The 14,908-nt window shown below is 35.1% G+C and overlaps 1 protein-coding gene across 1 annotated transcript in view; it reads right to left on the bottom strand.

The window, feature by feature from the left end:
* DNAH5 (dynein axonemal heavy chain 5) overlaps positions 1–13,366 on the bottom strand; it is a 110,336-nt gene extending 96,970 nt beyond the window's left edge. Inside the window, exons 1-9 of the mRNA XM_031589455.2 lie at positions 13,310–13,366; positions 10,225–10,359; positions 8,557–8,646; positions 6,096–6,251; positions 4,257–4,478; positions 3,559–3,696; positions 2,214–2,390; positions 1,756–1,869; positions 438–545 (exon numbers count right to left, since the gene is read on the bottom strand). Of these exons, the coding sequence (XP_031445315.2) occupies positions 438–545; positions 1,756–1,869; positions 2,214–2,390; positions 3,559–3,696; positions 4,257–4,478; positions 6,096–6,251; positions 8,557–8,646; positions 10,225–10,359; positions 13,310–13,366 (1,197 nt within the window). The remainder of the gene's footprint in view (positions 1–437; positions 546–1,755; positions 1,870–2,213; positions 2,391–3,558; positions 3,697–4,256; positions 4,479–6,095; positions 6,252–8,556; positions 8,647–10,224; positions 10,360–13,309) is intronic.
* Positions 13,367–14,908: the final 1,542 nt, after the last annotated feature.

Here is a 14,908-nt window from a genome sequence, read left to right as displayed (position 1 = left end):
GTCCCTCCAACTCTAATTCTTTCTTCAAGCAACCTAAAGGAGGTGGGACTATAAAAGTTATGTTAACATAAGCATTTTGCAAAGCACAGATTGTTGTAGGAAAAATCATTTTAATAAAAAAGTTCCTCAAATCTACTCATGTCAGGGTTGATATTAGCCCTGATTTTCAAGTGACGTGAGATAATTCTTACAATTCCTATTGTAAGAATTCCTATTGTAATAACTCCAATACTAGGAATTATTGTATTATTCCTAGTAAAATAAGTTCTGACTTCAAAGAAGGTTTATCATTATTTCCAAATCTCTCTACATTAAAAAAATAGCATTATACTAACCAATAGAAGAGCTCTTTAATTGCTTTTTCCCTTTGTATTCTCTCTCTCATTCAACCAACAACAGAAAAAAAATATGACAATTTTCACACTGTCTGCACCTACCTTCACAAACAATGAGGAGATCTTTTCAGAGGTATTGTAATACAGTGAGACACTCTGAATCATTTTAATTGCATTTACAAGTCCTGGAATAGCATCCACCATGGACACCTGCAACGACACACACAGTATCTGAACCTAGCAAAATATTTCTGTTACCATACATTAGCTCAACATCTATTTAGAGAGTCCAGGACAGTTATAAACACAGTATTTCCAATGTGTCTGACTCCTGTTTCCCTGGGCCTCTCCTGCAGTGAACCCTGTCCTACCCTCACCACCTCTACAAGTTCAATTCAGGGAAAATAATTTTGACATCAGCTTGGCTGGAAGAACTCCAGCCAGTGAGATAAATGTGATAGTGACAAGGCCCCATTTCAAATTTGTAACATTGCATTAAGCCTCATGGCCTCTCAACGACTGAACAATTTCCTTACAGTACTGGTATTTATAACAAAATCTGCAATGGGGAGCACAGTAGAGATAAAATTCGACAGGCCCTGCTCAGTGCTAGTAGCAAGCATGTCTACTTGTGCTTTGTTCTGTATCTTTAACACACCAATCTTTCATTAGTGAACCTCCAATACTGGACTCGGAATCACCAATGCAAAATAGTTTTATCATTATGCCACAATGGGAAATAAACAGACTGCATCATGAGTCACACCAGGGTTGCCAAAGAGTACTGTTTGGAGGCAATTTCACCTTAGAAAAAAGTACAGAAAGAGAGGTAGATGGGCAGTCAAAGCATTGAATCTTCAGGGCTTCTCATCATATTTCTCTAACTAACAAGATGTACATAGTTACATAACTAATTTTAATAAAAGCAACCACTTGCCACCTACTATAGGATTTTCATGATTACATTAATTGCTTTCTCCTATCCTGTACTCTGTATTTACTACATTATGCTTGCATCATTCTGTTTCTACAGTATGGGAAGGTTATTTATATTTCTATTTTAATATTTATCTAACCACATTTATATTTCCTAAATCAATAAGCTGTAAATTGCCCCATAGATGTTAGTCTAAGCATAACCTGTACACCAACACAAAGAGAAAAACACAACCATCACGTTCTACAAAGTGTTTTGTTGTTGTTTTTGTTTGTTTGTTTTCAAATATTTTACTTGATTCCATAGCACAGAATCCAGTTTCATCATTAGACTGAAATCTTTTATAATCAGCTCAGTCAACTTTCATCATATCTGAACAGTCTCAAACTGAATACGCATAACTAAACTGCTATCTAACTATGCTATCTAAATATTTCAGTTGTCTCCGGAGATTAATGATGAGATTTTAAATGTTTTGCTTACAGGGTCTGTGTTGTACAATGGGTCACAATGTTTTTCCAGAGAATAGAGATATCTCACATTATCTTTAGCTTCATTTACTGCATCTGTGATGCGAATGTCCAGCACTCTCCAATTCTAAGAATAGAAAGTTTGAAGAATAATAATTTTAAATAACACATTTCAAATACTATTTTGACCATGCAATTTTGAGATTATCCTTTTTTGTCAATAACCTTTAAATTACTTCGAAAGCACAAATCTTGTACTTTAGACAAAGAAGGTTCCCAGTCATCTGCAAGAAATTAAACTAGATTTATACTTTGTATATTTAAAATGAGGAATATTGAAGACAGAGGAAAACAAAAGTCAAAGATACTTCAGTATTTTGTCCACCAGCAATATTATATACATTACCAAATTGAAGTAGGTTACACAGAATATTTCTAGCCTTTAAATCTGTCATAATTCAAAACAGAAACCTTCAGCAGCTTGGATTTAGCAGCAGTGAGTACTCCAAGCACTGCTTTCACATCTGGGCTCTTCAGCTGGTCCATAAGGTAGTTGAATTTAGACAGTCTTTTTTTCCAGTAATCAAGCTCTGCTCGTGGTCCAAGGTTGTCAGCTTCCTTCCTCAACTGGTCATTTTCTGCAAGAATCTTTTATCATACAGTAATATTAGTGATTGACACTAATACTTTTATCTGTATGGACAGTGTGGCTCAATTCATAATTTAATTCCCAGTATTAACTCCTGTGATAAATTACCTAGCTTAGCCACCACCTAATATACTCAGTCCTTTAATTTTGTCAGGCCTTCTTTTGGTTTGAGTTTTGAGTTTCAAGTATCTCAAGAATGCTGTTACAGAAATTTTCTGCAAATAATCTACAAAGCTGGTTTCATAGTATGATTTTGACCATTAAATCCACTAGGAATCAAAAACTGTTTTCTACTTTGATTTCTTGGCTAAGATGAATCTTTCTAGTAGTCCATTTTTTCCAAGAGTATATTACAAAGTAGAGAGGTACCTCAGTAACTGTAATATAACCACAGTCAGAATACTTTCTCTAATGTAGTATGGACAGATGGAAATTACAGTAAATGCTGAAGTATGAATAGGAAGGAGCATAATTATTGTGATCTAGTGGATACTGCTATCATTACTCTGCTTTTCTACTCTTCTCCACCATCAACGTTTTCCCATTTCCAGAGAAATGGCATTGGTTAAATAGGACCTTTAGTTTGACTCAATAATAGTAGTTCTTACAATACTTTGTTTATAAAAAGGATTAAGCCATGCTCATAAGAGGAAATGCAAATTCAAGTTCATTGGAAAACAAGACAATGTGGGAAAATGTCTCTATTAATAAGTTATTATAAGCTTAAATATAGATAAGACTCTGCTTGCTCACATTTCTCATTGTAGAAAAGGGTTTCCTTTCCCCAAAGAAGCAGAAAATAACTAGGACTTCTATATATATACAAGTAACTCTAACTTCTAGTTTTTGATTTTATCAGCACTTGTAAAAAGTACACTGACCTTATAGTATTTTAAACCACATGAAGAGGTTTCATCAATGCATGGATGAGGCAATTAGCAATAACAGGGAACTAGGCCTCCGAATAAAACTGTACTTTTCATATAAAAATGGATGGAAAAAGCTCTTTGTAATATTGTGATTTAGAAAAGAAAGCACACAAAACACACCAACAATAACTTAAGATAAAGTTATCAATCACATTTATCTTTATAGAAAGGTAGATAGCTATATGCAAAAACATCTTCAACATCTGCTAACTTCACTTCTGTCCAGTGTACTATTTACCTGTTGAATCTGTTTGGTCCATCCTTTCATGCAGACTTCTATTCTCTCAAGATCTTCAGCGCTGTTAGCAACCATCAGATAATCTGCAGGTCCTTTCAGATTTTTCAGATCATAAGTTTCACATTTCTTCAGACTGATCTACAACACAAGTTAAGGAACTCCAAAATGCTGAAATATTTGTGACAAATAATCCAGGAACTTTTCACAAAGATTGGTTTTCTTACTTGAGATATGTCACTTCATCTTCCCACTTTAATTTAAACTGTTTTGAGCCTAGAACTGAACTCTAGAATTTGAACAACTCGCCAAACCAGCAGCTGTGCTTCCTTGACAAGGAAGTCCTTCACAAAGACTTAACAGTTGAAGTAACTGTTTGTTTTATGTTAATTGTCTTGGGATAAGAAAGGCCACCAAACAACTGAATAGCTCAAAGGAACTGGCACCAGATTGAAAAAAAACAGAAACAGCTGCAGAATTGTTAAAGCCATAAACTTTCAAAGATGTTAAAGCCACAGATCCACGTATATCAAGTTATTGATGACAATAAGCAATAATTAGAAACACTGTTTCTTTTCACCAGTTTAAGCAATTTTACAAGTATAAGCAATTTTAAAAGTATTCTACAAAAACAGTACATTTAAGAACTCCAAGACATTTCACAGCTAGCTTGTTTCCCAGCTGCTGCTTGAATATATTACCTTCTCCAGCAGACTTTGCTGAGTTCCTGAGAGCACACTAACAAACGATTCAATGGAAATGAGGAACTCTTTCTTAATATTGTCATTTTGTTGATGTTCACCAAGTCCAACCCAGCCATAATCTGTAATTCGTAAGGCTGGAATGAAGATTTCTAATATCAGCTGCTCAACACTTTTTAGTAAGCCATCTCGGCCTACATCCATCATATTAAAATTTACTTCCTGTAAAAGACATAAAATAAATATTAAAATGGAAAACAACATTTTGTCAGCATGTTTTTTTTTCCCAGACCTATTGCATGAGCATCTCAAAAATTACAAGTGTGTGTGAGTGCTCTACTGTTTCATGCAGAAACAAGAATTCTTCCTAGCATGGCCTGTGAGATTTGCAGAGGGTCACAGTTTGTCATAGAAACTTCTCCAATATAATTTTATGAGAGACTTCTCTGTTTATAAAGTTCAGTCTACATAAAGGAGCAGAAGGATTCCAGTCTGCCTCATGTAAAGCTATCCAGGTTACATTTTTGAACAGTATATTCATACATGTATGTATGTATATATTTAGAAATATATAACAGATATATTACCAAAAGAATTACAAACTACAGTTGCTTCTGATTTCCAGCTGCCCAAAGATTCTGGTCTAGGAAGGATACCTTTACCCAGCTAGAGAGAGAACAATTCACAAAATATTTGCTTTTTATACATTCTGAAGATGACTCTGAAGATTTTTAAGGTAAACTACATTAATCTGCCAACTATTTTCTCTTTATTATAAGGTAGCACAGGAATTTTTCAGCAACATAATTTAACACAAAACAAATTGTACTGAAGTGTCATACATCAGCTGTTTCTTCAGACGTATCATTTTTACTGTTCAACTTGTCTTCCCTAGTTTTAAGGTATTATTTATTATCATTAAGGGTTATATAATTAATTGTGAAGAACTCTGCTGCAGAGTTCAGGCACAATTATCAGCTTGAAAGCATTATTAAAGCAGAAATCTGTACATGTTAGAAAGTATATGACTGAGTAAACTCAAGTCAGATCATTTAAAACAACCAAAAAGATTAAGTCAACTATAAAAATTTAAATACATATAGATATCAAATAAAAATCTAGTGATGACAGCCAACTTATCCAGTCTTTGCTCTTATAGTTCTTGCCTACTCGAGTAAAAATAACATAAAAAGATTTTCCTAAAAGAGATGGGAGAAGTTAAAACTCTCTGGCTTATCAGTTGTACTTGATAGTTTCCATTTTGAAGCATATATAAAGTTTTGCACAACGTTACATTCTCATTTAGCTCATCATTCTTATTTTAGTGGCCTGATTAGTTCTTCTACAACTATAGAATTCTCTACAGTTCATTCTGTGCTTCCTACTGCTAGGATAACTTGTACTGCACTTGATTCAGCTTTGTTCATATTGAAGTGACAGAGATTGAATGAGCATTTCACCAGTAAAATGTTGTTTGTGTATAACTTATTTACACACTCATAAAAATAAAAGCATTTTTGTTTGTTTAATGTAAAAGCCAGTACTGCACTAAAAATTTGATACTTAGGTGTTGGCCAGTTACTTTTCATCATCTTGGATGATCACAAATTGTCATAGCATTATTTTTTCACAGTGATATACCTCAAATTGCTGCCACTGCACAGTGTCAGTTTTTCCATTCCCCTCCATTTTGCCCTGCATTTCACTTAGCCAAACTGTCCTTTTGCTCATTTCACCATATAAAAGGCTGTCAACTTATGTGCTGAGAGTAAATACCCCAAGATGAAAAATAATTTTCAACAAGATTACATACAAAGAACAGTAATCACTAACTCTCACCTGATAGATATTCTCAGCTGTGATGGCTTTCAAAACACTAGATCTAATGAAGAAAACACATACACCAGTTAAAGCAACTTCCTTCCCTTCTGTCACAAATACTTTAGGTTTCTTCTTCTTTGTCAAATGAGAATTAATTCCTGGAAAGCTAAAATGCTCTGTAAGTTGAAATAAAACAAATATTTAATAAACACTTATCATTTATTCAAAGAAAAACTTCCTAAATTGTGTATCTATGAGATACCAGTCCCTTGGTGCTTCACTACAACTTCCCAGTGAATGCACACAGCACCTAGAGTCCTCAGAGCACCATTAGAATTATTTCACCTCATTTTGTCAATTTCATATCAAAAGCCTTTTCTTTCTATTTATTTATTTGCTTTCTGCTCATTCTAATCAAGGTGCTCTTGCATAGCAATCCCTCTCTACTGTGTAGTTGAAGATAATGCTCTATTGCTTAAAATAAAATTTAAAAAAAAAAAATCAGCAAATGTAGTTTACCTCAAATGAGCTGTTATCAACAGTCTATCCTTAAGAAAATGCAGACCTAAGTCTAATACAGAAAAAAATAGAAGCATTTCTGGAAAAAAAGGAGTTTCATGCCACAGAATATTCTTGGGGGAAAAAATAAATGAGGGAGATACAAAGTGCTTTCCTGACCTTTCTTATTCCCCAAACATGAATATGCTGTTCACAGGTTTATGCTGTTGGTAACACCAAGAAGTAGCAGTGTCTTATCTTAAATTGTCTGGGTTTTGACCATGTTATTTTTTTGTTAATAGTTTTCCAGCATTGCCTCAGAGAAAAATTCACATGTGCACACACATACACTTATTTTTCAGTGAATCACTGTAAAAATAATAAAAAAAAAATCTTAAAAAATAGTTGTTGGTATCTGTAAATAAAGGAAAATAGCCAACCAAGGCAAAATGTAACAGTGCCACTCCTTCTTTCTTGTTCAGTCATATGATGTGAGTGGCAGAGATCCCCCATTCTGGATCACATGCCCATACATTTGTCCCCTCCCTTCTATTCAAATAATCTTCCTCTTTCCCTTCTCCTGAAGAAGTTTCTTCTTTACCTTGCAAGTTTGACTTGGAGATTTTTTACAAATTTGATTTATTGTTAATTAACACAAACATTCACAATCCTGGCACTTCAGTAATTTCAAAGGCCAGATAATCAACAGTAATTCATTTTCAGGACATCCCCGTGATGTATAAAGATACAGTAGATAAACTGTGATATGTTCAGAAGAGATGCGCTGCTACTGAAAACTGTGTTAGAAGCTGTTGAGCCACAAACTAAAAGTCACACTCAAAACATTGCAAAAATGTGATCAGGTGTGTCTCTCAGGCCACCACAGACATACTGAGAACTTCACCAATCAAGATGGCTTCCATATATTCAAGACAGATCTCTAAAATAAAAAATAGGTACTTCACACCCTAGAAGAGCTGACTCTCCTCAACTCCTCGGAAGTACAGTTGGCTTTCCCTGAGATGGGTTTCATTTGTAGCTGTTCCCAAAGATGTGCCAAATTTAAGCAGAACTGGCTCCAGCACAGACCAGCGCTGAGAGAAAAACTCTGCTTTTGGTTATTGTGGAGCCAGAGCTACCCTTCTTCCTCATAACAAGGAATGGACACAGTTACATATCTGAACTCTTTTCCTGCAACAGTGTTAATCTCAGTGGGTCACCATCAGTGCTGGGGGACAATTGATTTACCATTCAATCCTTTTTCAGCATTACATACAGCTGATGACTGATACATATAAAGGCACAGCAGCAACTGTAACCTCTCCTGTGTCCTCCTTGAGCTGTTTTTCACTTACACCTAGGACAGATTGTCTTCACATAGTTCCACGTCTGTTCTGCAAAGACACAGCCAAGCAGTCACTCTAGATGGTTACAGTAATAAAGGGCTAAAGTCCTGATGGTAAAGACTAGCAGAACTGTACTGTTGGGACCATTCCCCATCAGCACATCTGTACAGAAGGACTACTGTTTAGACAAAGAAAAGTAAGCCAGTGAAACAAAATAATTCCATCTGAATGATCTCCACAGCAACAAGGACCTTTAAATTGGGCATTAGCTATGTATCAGCATTTCTGAAAGAAATTCAGGTAGCCGGAGAACATTCGGGACATGTCAAAGACTGGCAATGAAGCAACACCAGGACACTTGAATGGGTGGGCCAGAAAGTTTAAAGCATGCACATTGACAGCTATGTCTTTTCTTGTACATCCAGGGTAAATAAGCGAGGCTCTAAAGACCCACGTTGAAGTGCACTAATAAGCTCCGGTAATTCATCAGTCCTTATTTCATGAGCAAGGACAGGTATTCCTGGGTGACCAAATTTGACTCACTTTAAGCCCCAGTTAATAAAAACATCAGCATTTTTTTTCTTTGCACACCTACTCAGAAGAAACACAATACGTTGCAGTAAACCCTATGTAACCTTACCCGTATCAGTTGCCTCCACATCTTGATAGTAGAACATCAGATGGCGCAGACCTCCTGGGTCCAAGAATTTGTCAATGCGCTCTATCTGTTTGAGATGATGTGAAAGAATTTATGCCTGGCATATCCACTACAAAAATTTTACGTGACCAAATTTTTAACAAAAACTGCTTATAAATGCATATTATATTACCAACGTCTAGTACTAACAGGATCAGTTACTGCCTTCTAAAAAAAAAAAAAGAAAGAAAGAAAGAAAGAAAAGAAAGAGCGAGTTTTTTCCTTCAGTAGCACACACTACTTAATCATTTTGATTTTTTTTTTTTTCCTATTTATTGAAACCACTTATGCACATGCTGCATACCATCTCTCAAACAGAGGGCATTTCTTCATTTGCCAAAGTGCAGCAGCACCTCACTGAAGTCCTTCCCCCATATTATTCTTGCCATCATTCAGCTAACTAGCTGAAAACAGAGAGCATACATTCTATAACATAGCAACAGAGAAAGCCCATGTTTATTTATACTTTAAGCATCATGCCAATTTTGCAGTTCTCCATCAAGTTCAGGCTGTCATCAGTCTTCCTAGAACTATGCATTGGTAGTGCAGTCCAGGAATCTCATGTATAGGCTACACAGGACTTGGAAGAAAGTTAATTGCTGTACGTTCTGGAAATTTTGGCTGAACCCTCCAGGAAGGTCAGAACAATATAACTAATAAAATTGTTAAATAAAGTGTAATAACTTTACTCAAGAATATTTTCCAAGTATAATAGCTGGAAATATTTTCTTCATTGACAATTATTCTCAGGCAATATAATTTTTCAGGAAATCCACCCAGAGATAAAATGCCAAAAGGTTGAAACAAATTCTGTGCTTTAACTTGAGACAGTGTTCAGCACAGCTCATTTTCCTGTCTCATACAGAATCACAGAATTGTTGGAAGGGACCTTGTTAGGTTAGGTTAACCTTGTTTTTTGCCAATAATAGCTCTGCTCATCCAAAGCCTTGCCCAAGTCTCGAAAGTCTCCAAGGAAAGAAACTCCACAGCCTACTTGGGTAACCTATTACCACACCAATTTACATTTCTGGTGAAGAAGAATCTCTAAGTTGCACAATCTGCAATTTGTGGCTATTGTCCCTAGTTACATGTTCTGCCACTGCTGAGAACAGTTCAGCTCCATCTGTAACTACTCTTCAAACAATTGCAACTACTTGACAGCCCTTCAATCACTTGTTCTTGCTCTTCTCATACTTCACATACTTTATGTCCCTGACCATCTTCATAGTCTTCCACTGGATCTTTCAATATACTCATACTGAAATTAGAATATCTACATTTTAAAACTTAAGTTTAAAAACAAAGTGATTTATTTTCAAATCACAAAATACATCTCCAATGCATATAATACTTACCTAGTAACAACACAAACACTTATGTCTTTGGTGGGATCGCTAGCCAGTCTATTTTGTCAAATAGTTTTCAGCTGATTTAACTTCCTAATCTAGTTCACAATATAGTCTCACAAATGCTGGTAGCAGTCTAGTGAAAACAATATTAATATGCAGCCTAGCACAGACAGCACTCTCCTGCATCTGTGAAACCACATTCTGGCATCAATTTTAATGCACCCTCTGAGCTTCATTTAGCAAATTAATCAGATTACCTGGTTACCATCAAGAATAGCTTCTTCTATTTCTGCTTTGTCGAGATTCACACAAGTGGCAACAATATCCAGTAAGTAATCATGCCTGTCATCCAGCCGAGCACGTTTAGCCTCCCTTTCCTCCTTCAGCTTTTGCTGTTACAAAACACAGTGTTTTGAGTTACTCAAAAATCACAATTTTGAAGACAAACATAAGGAAAATCTTGAAATTTATTTTAAAAATGAACAGTACTGCATCTTCCATACTTGTGGTTTAAAATTTCAGGCACTTAAATTTTTAGAAGCAGCCTGTTGCAATTTTGCATATGATTTCCTCTGTTCTATTATCATATATATCATAAATTTTTTTATCACTGGCCTTTTATACAGTATTACTTATTTGTTGAAAGCCTCTCTAAGGGGTAAAAAAAACGGTATTTTATAGGTAAGCTCCATTACCCTGTTAGTCATCTTCAATACACTTCAAGCTATTAGTTTTGGCTTTTCAGTCTACTCACATAGCACCACCAAATCAACACGGGATTGTGACCCATATTTGTTACTTGTGGAAGGTACTGTAAGTGTTTACCAACAAAGATAAACGCTGCTGGAGGAAGCTAAGATTTCATGCATTATCTCTTAATATAATGAGAAGTAGAACAAGCAACAAGCCTCAAGGTACTCAAGTGTTTACAAATGTGCTTAACTATTGCTACCATACTTCAAGCAATATGCCTACTCTTCTAATTAAATTGAATTCCCATATGTAAGACACCTCATTATATTGCAGACAAAATAGCCTTCTGGAGCAGTTACTGCTGCTATTGTGCTTGTGGATTACAAGATTTAATATAATTTCATTTTCAAAAGAAATTTAGAATTATGTTCCATTGGTATTTAGTTCAATCTTTATTTCCTTGGTGGCTGTCAAAAATCTAGTAACTGTAAGAAGTATGCACAAATGATTTATCTACAAGCTTCTGCAGAGTTAATAGGACCTATATAACACACTTTATACCATTATGTAAATTTCTTTGCTACTTCCTGAAGGAATTTTCAGATATTTGGTAAACTCATAATTGCTAGGATATCTGCATAAATGCTGAATGTACTGGAAATGTTTTTCCAGGTCAATGACAAACATACAAATAGCATTTCTCACACAGATATGCCTGAAGAATGCGTAGTACGTTGATTTGTATACATATTTTATGCTTTTTAGCTGCATTTTAGATGTAGGCCTTGCCTACATAGAGAAGGAACAAAATTTTTCTCTAATTAGATACAAAAAGCAACTATTTTTTTGCCAAATCTGCTCACACAAGAGCTTTGCTATTTCAACAGCTTCAGCACAACTGGCTGCACATCTTGAGCATAGAAAAATATAAGCACTAAGCCAATTAGATAGTTTCTCTTTAATTCGCAAAAACTTATTTTTATTTTGCTCAAAATACAGTCAGATTAATTTTTGTACTCTGCAATGTTTTCAGTACAGATTTCCAGATACATTGCAGCAAACAGAATTCATCATACACAAGTTATCAGTTCCCTCATATACTCCACCCATAGACATAACCTTTCATATGCTCACAGCCTCCGCTCCTCCTTCAAGCTGCTGTTTATGTAGACTGAAATCATGAGTATCTTCTCAAACTAGAAAATCATGTCCTGGTGTTAATTTCAGTTCTTTTAACATTTTCTAATTCAATCCTATAATTGCAATCTCCCAAGTCCTATAGCATTTCTTTTAACTGTTGTATATAGGAGCTCACATAGAATTAAGCAATATACGATGTCTAAGAATTTGTTAATATATCATAATTCTCTGAAAGACCAATTAACCTTCCCTAGAGAACACAGGCAATTACTAATGAGATAGTAAAGCTACAGTTCTCAACAGACTAAGACAAACTTGCGTTTAACATGTGTCACTTTCGTAAGGCATTTGCATTGTTCTGGTGGATATCTCTCTAATTAATGTTAGTTACATGCATTTTTTTCCCTCATAAATTTTTTTCCGATAATTTTCTACAATACAGTTCAAAAACACACAGTCTGTCTGTCATGCTTCTATATCTTGATGCTAAACATCAAATTCCCTCAGTTGCAGAGCCCAGCCTTGCTTTGTTGTCAAATGCAGCAAGAAACTGTTTATTGTACTATATTGTACTAAAACATTGGTGATTTTATACCACTACCAGAGCACTGAAACAATCATGACAAGATTTAGATATCAATATTACACATGCAAGGGTGCTCTGAAATTAATGCCTACTATTTTATGACGTTGGCCCACAGTGTCAGAGGCAGATACTGGTAGTAAGGCAGAAGAGACTGAATCTTCTCACCAATATTCCAGTACGTTTTGTTATCATGACAAACAGCAGTAGAGGGGCAATCAGACAGAATGGCACGTGATGTGGAAGTGCAGATGGAGCAAAGGCATGTCACTGAATTCCTCCATGCAAAAAAATTAGCACCAATGAACATTTATGGAGACCAAACAAGGGATGCAAGAGTAGTGAGATTGTAGGTGGTGCATTTCAGCAGTGGTAACAGCAACAGTGGATCACTTTCCCCTTACAGATTTTTATGAGTGTGGCATGCAGGCTCCTGTTCATGGTTGATGAAAAAGCATAGCTAATTGTTGTAACTATGTTGGAAAATGGTGTTTTGTAGCTAAGAATTTTCTCTACCAAACAGTGTTATTGTGCTCTCTGTATCTGTTGTAGTTTCCAAGGAAATAAATAGCAGGCATTACTTTTGGAGCAATCAATGTATAAATACCTGAACACAGAGCTGCCTTTCCAAACAAACTATGCAACTAAGCCTTGGTTGATATCCTACCAATTAACTTATCAGACTGGCTGATCCATCTACAAGAGCAGACAAACAAGAGAACACCTACCTTTGACATACACCTATTCCAAATGCTATATTTTGCTTTAAAAAACAAAGTCTAATTAGAGTGTTTTATGAAATTAATAACATCCACTTATACTGTTTTAAAACAGACATTAAAACAGTCCCTCCACCCCAATTCAAGCATTTACTCAAGCTGCATGGTTACTAGTCTGGACCTAATCCATAGTTCTGTTTTCCTTACCTTTATAACTCTGCCAATGCTCTGCTTCCAAAGTTGCTTTCTTCCAGCTCTAAACATTGTACTATTTGATATAAACATCTATTTTCAACATAAGCCTTAAACTATGACACAAGATTCTTCATTCATCATTTTGCTCTCCCCCCCAGCCTTTTGTTCATATTTGTTTCATTCCTGTTCTGTAGGAACACCAAAAAACACCTAGAAAATACAGTAAAGACCTAAAAAGTTAACAATTACTAAGATTAGCACTGCATCTTTTTTTTTTTTCCCCTCAATTCAGTTCTAACATGCATTTAAGTTACTTGAAGACTGAACTGAGAAACTAGAGAATATACTGCCTGCAGATCTGCAGTTGAAAACCACTGCTACCAACCTCAGCGTTGTTAAGGTGATATTGTTTATATATAAACACCACTCAGTACAATTCATCATGCTCAAGGGCAACATAACCATTTGCAAAAGTCAATATCTGATTTGTATTTAGCCTTCTTAAGTAATCCTCATGTCAACAGACATCTCTGTTTCCTTGTCACAGGCAATTGTTTAAATATATAGCAACAGCAGTCAAGCAGATTTCAAATAGCTATTACCTACAGACTACAAACTACCAAGTTTTTATTCATAGTTTTTATACAAACACACTCAGTTATTTTTCAGTCGTACAGTGGGTGTTTAATGAAAATATTTTTCTTCAGCAATGAATATTGGGTTTTTTCTTCTCAAAATCACTTTAATTTTTTTCCCCTTCAGTGACAGAATCCAAATCTGATGTCATGAAAACTCCAAGAAAAACAAGATAACCATCCAATACCAGGAACAAGAAGGCCTTTTTTGTTTTTTTCTAACAGCTATTTCAGGCTTAAAATGCTCCTAAATATTTTTGCCCCTACTGATATCAATGTGAATCACATTTACAGTCATTAAACAGCCTCCTTATTGATAACATTTTCACGAATAAAAGCCATTTTCCTTGCATTACCTGATTTTCTGTGCAATTTTCCTCATCTACTACAGTCAAATCAGATTTATATATTGATAGATACATAAATATATTTGAAAGAGAAAGATTGCACTTTGTGTAAAATTAAACATTCATTCTCTAAACTCTTTATGGTCTCTCTTAATATTAAAGATGTTATTAAATATTACACAATGAGTTGATTCCTGGATATATTTGAGAACACTGAGCAATTATTTTATTTTCTGTGTAATTTCCAATGTAAAAAATTCAGCCCAACAGTCTGAACTTGCATCAAGAAAAGTTATTCCAAGAAAAACATCTCTCAAAGAAGAACCTAAGAAAGTAGAGATTTTCATAAAATGATGTAAGGTCATAGCAGCTAACTTAAAGAAACAAACAAACAAAAAAAAACATTAGTAGATCTCTAAGTCATATAATCCAGTCTCCTACACAAAGAAAGTACAATTAGAGAGGGGTAGCTGGGAGAAGTATGCAGTTGAGTTTTGAATAGATTCAAGGATGGAGATTTTAATATCGCTCTAGTGTTACCTGACCATCCAACATAAAGACCATTCTCATTTATCTAACTGGAATCTCCTCTATTCCAACTTACGTCTTGTTGACTCGTGTTACCTTGC

This window comes from Phasianus colchicus, chromosome 3, assembly GCF_987193195.1.
Source record: "Phasianus colchicus chromosome 3, bPhaCol1.hap1.1, whole genome shotgun sequence".
NCBI classification, from domain to species: Eukaryota; Metazoa; Chordata; class Aves; order Galliformes; family Phasianidae; genus Phasianus; species Phasianus colchicus.
Note: the sequence above shows the minus strand (reverse complement) of the source record. Positions and strands in the feature narration are given on the sequence as shown.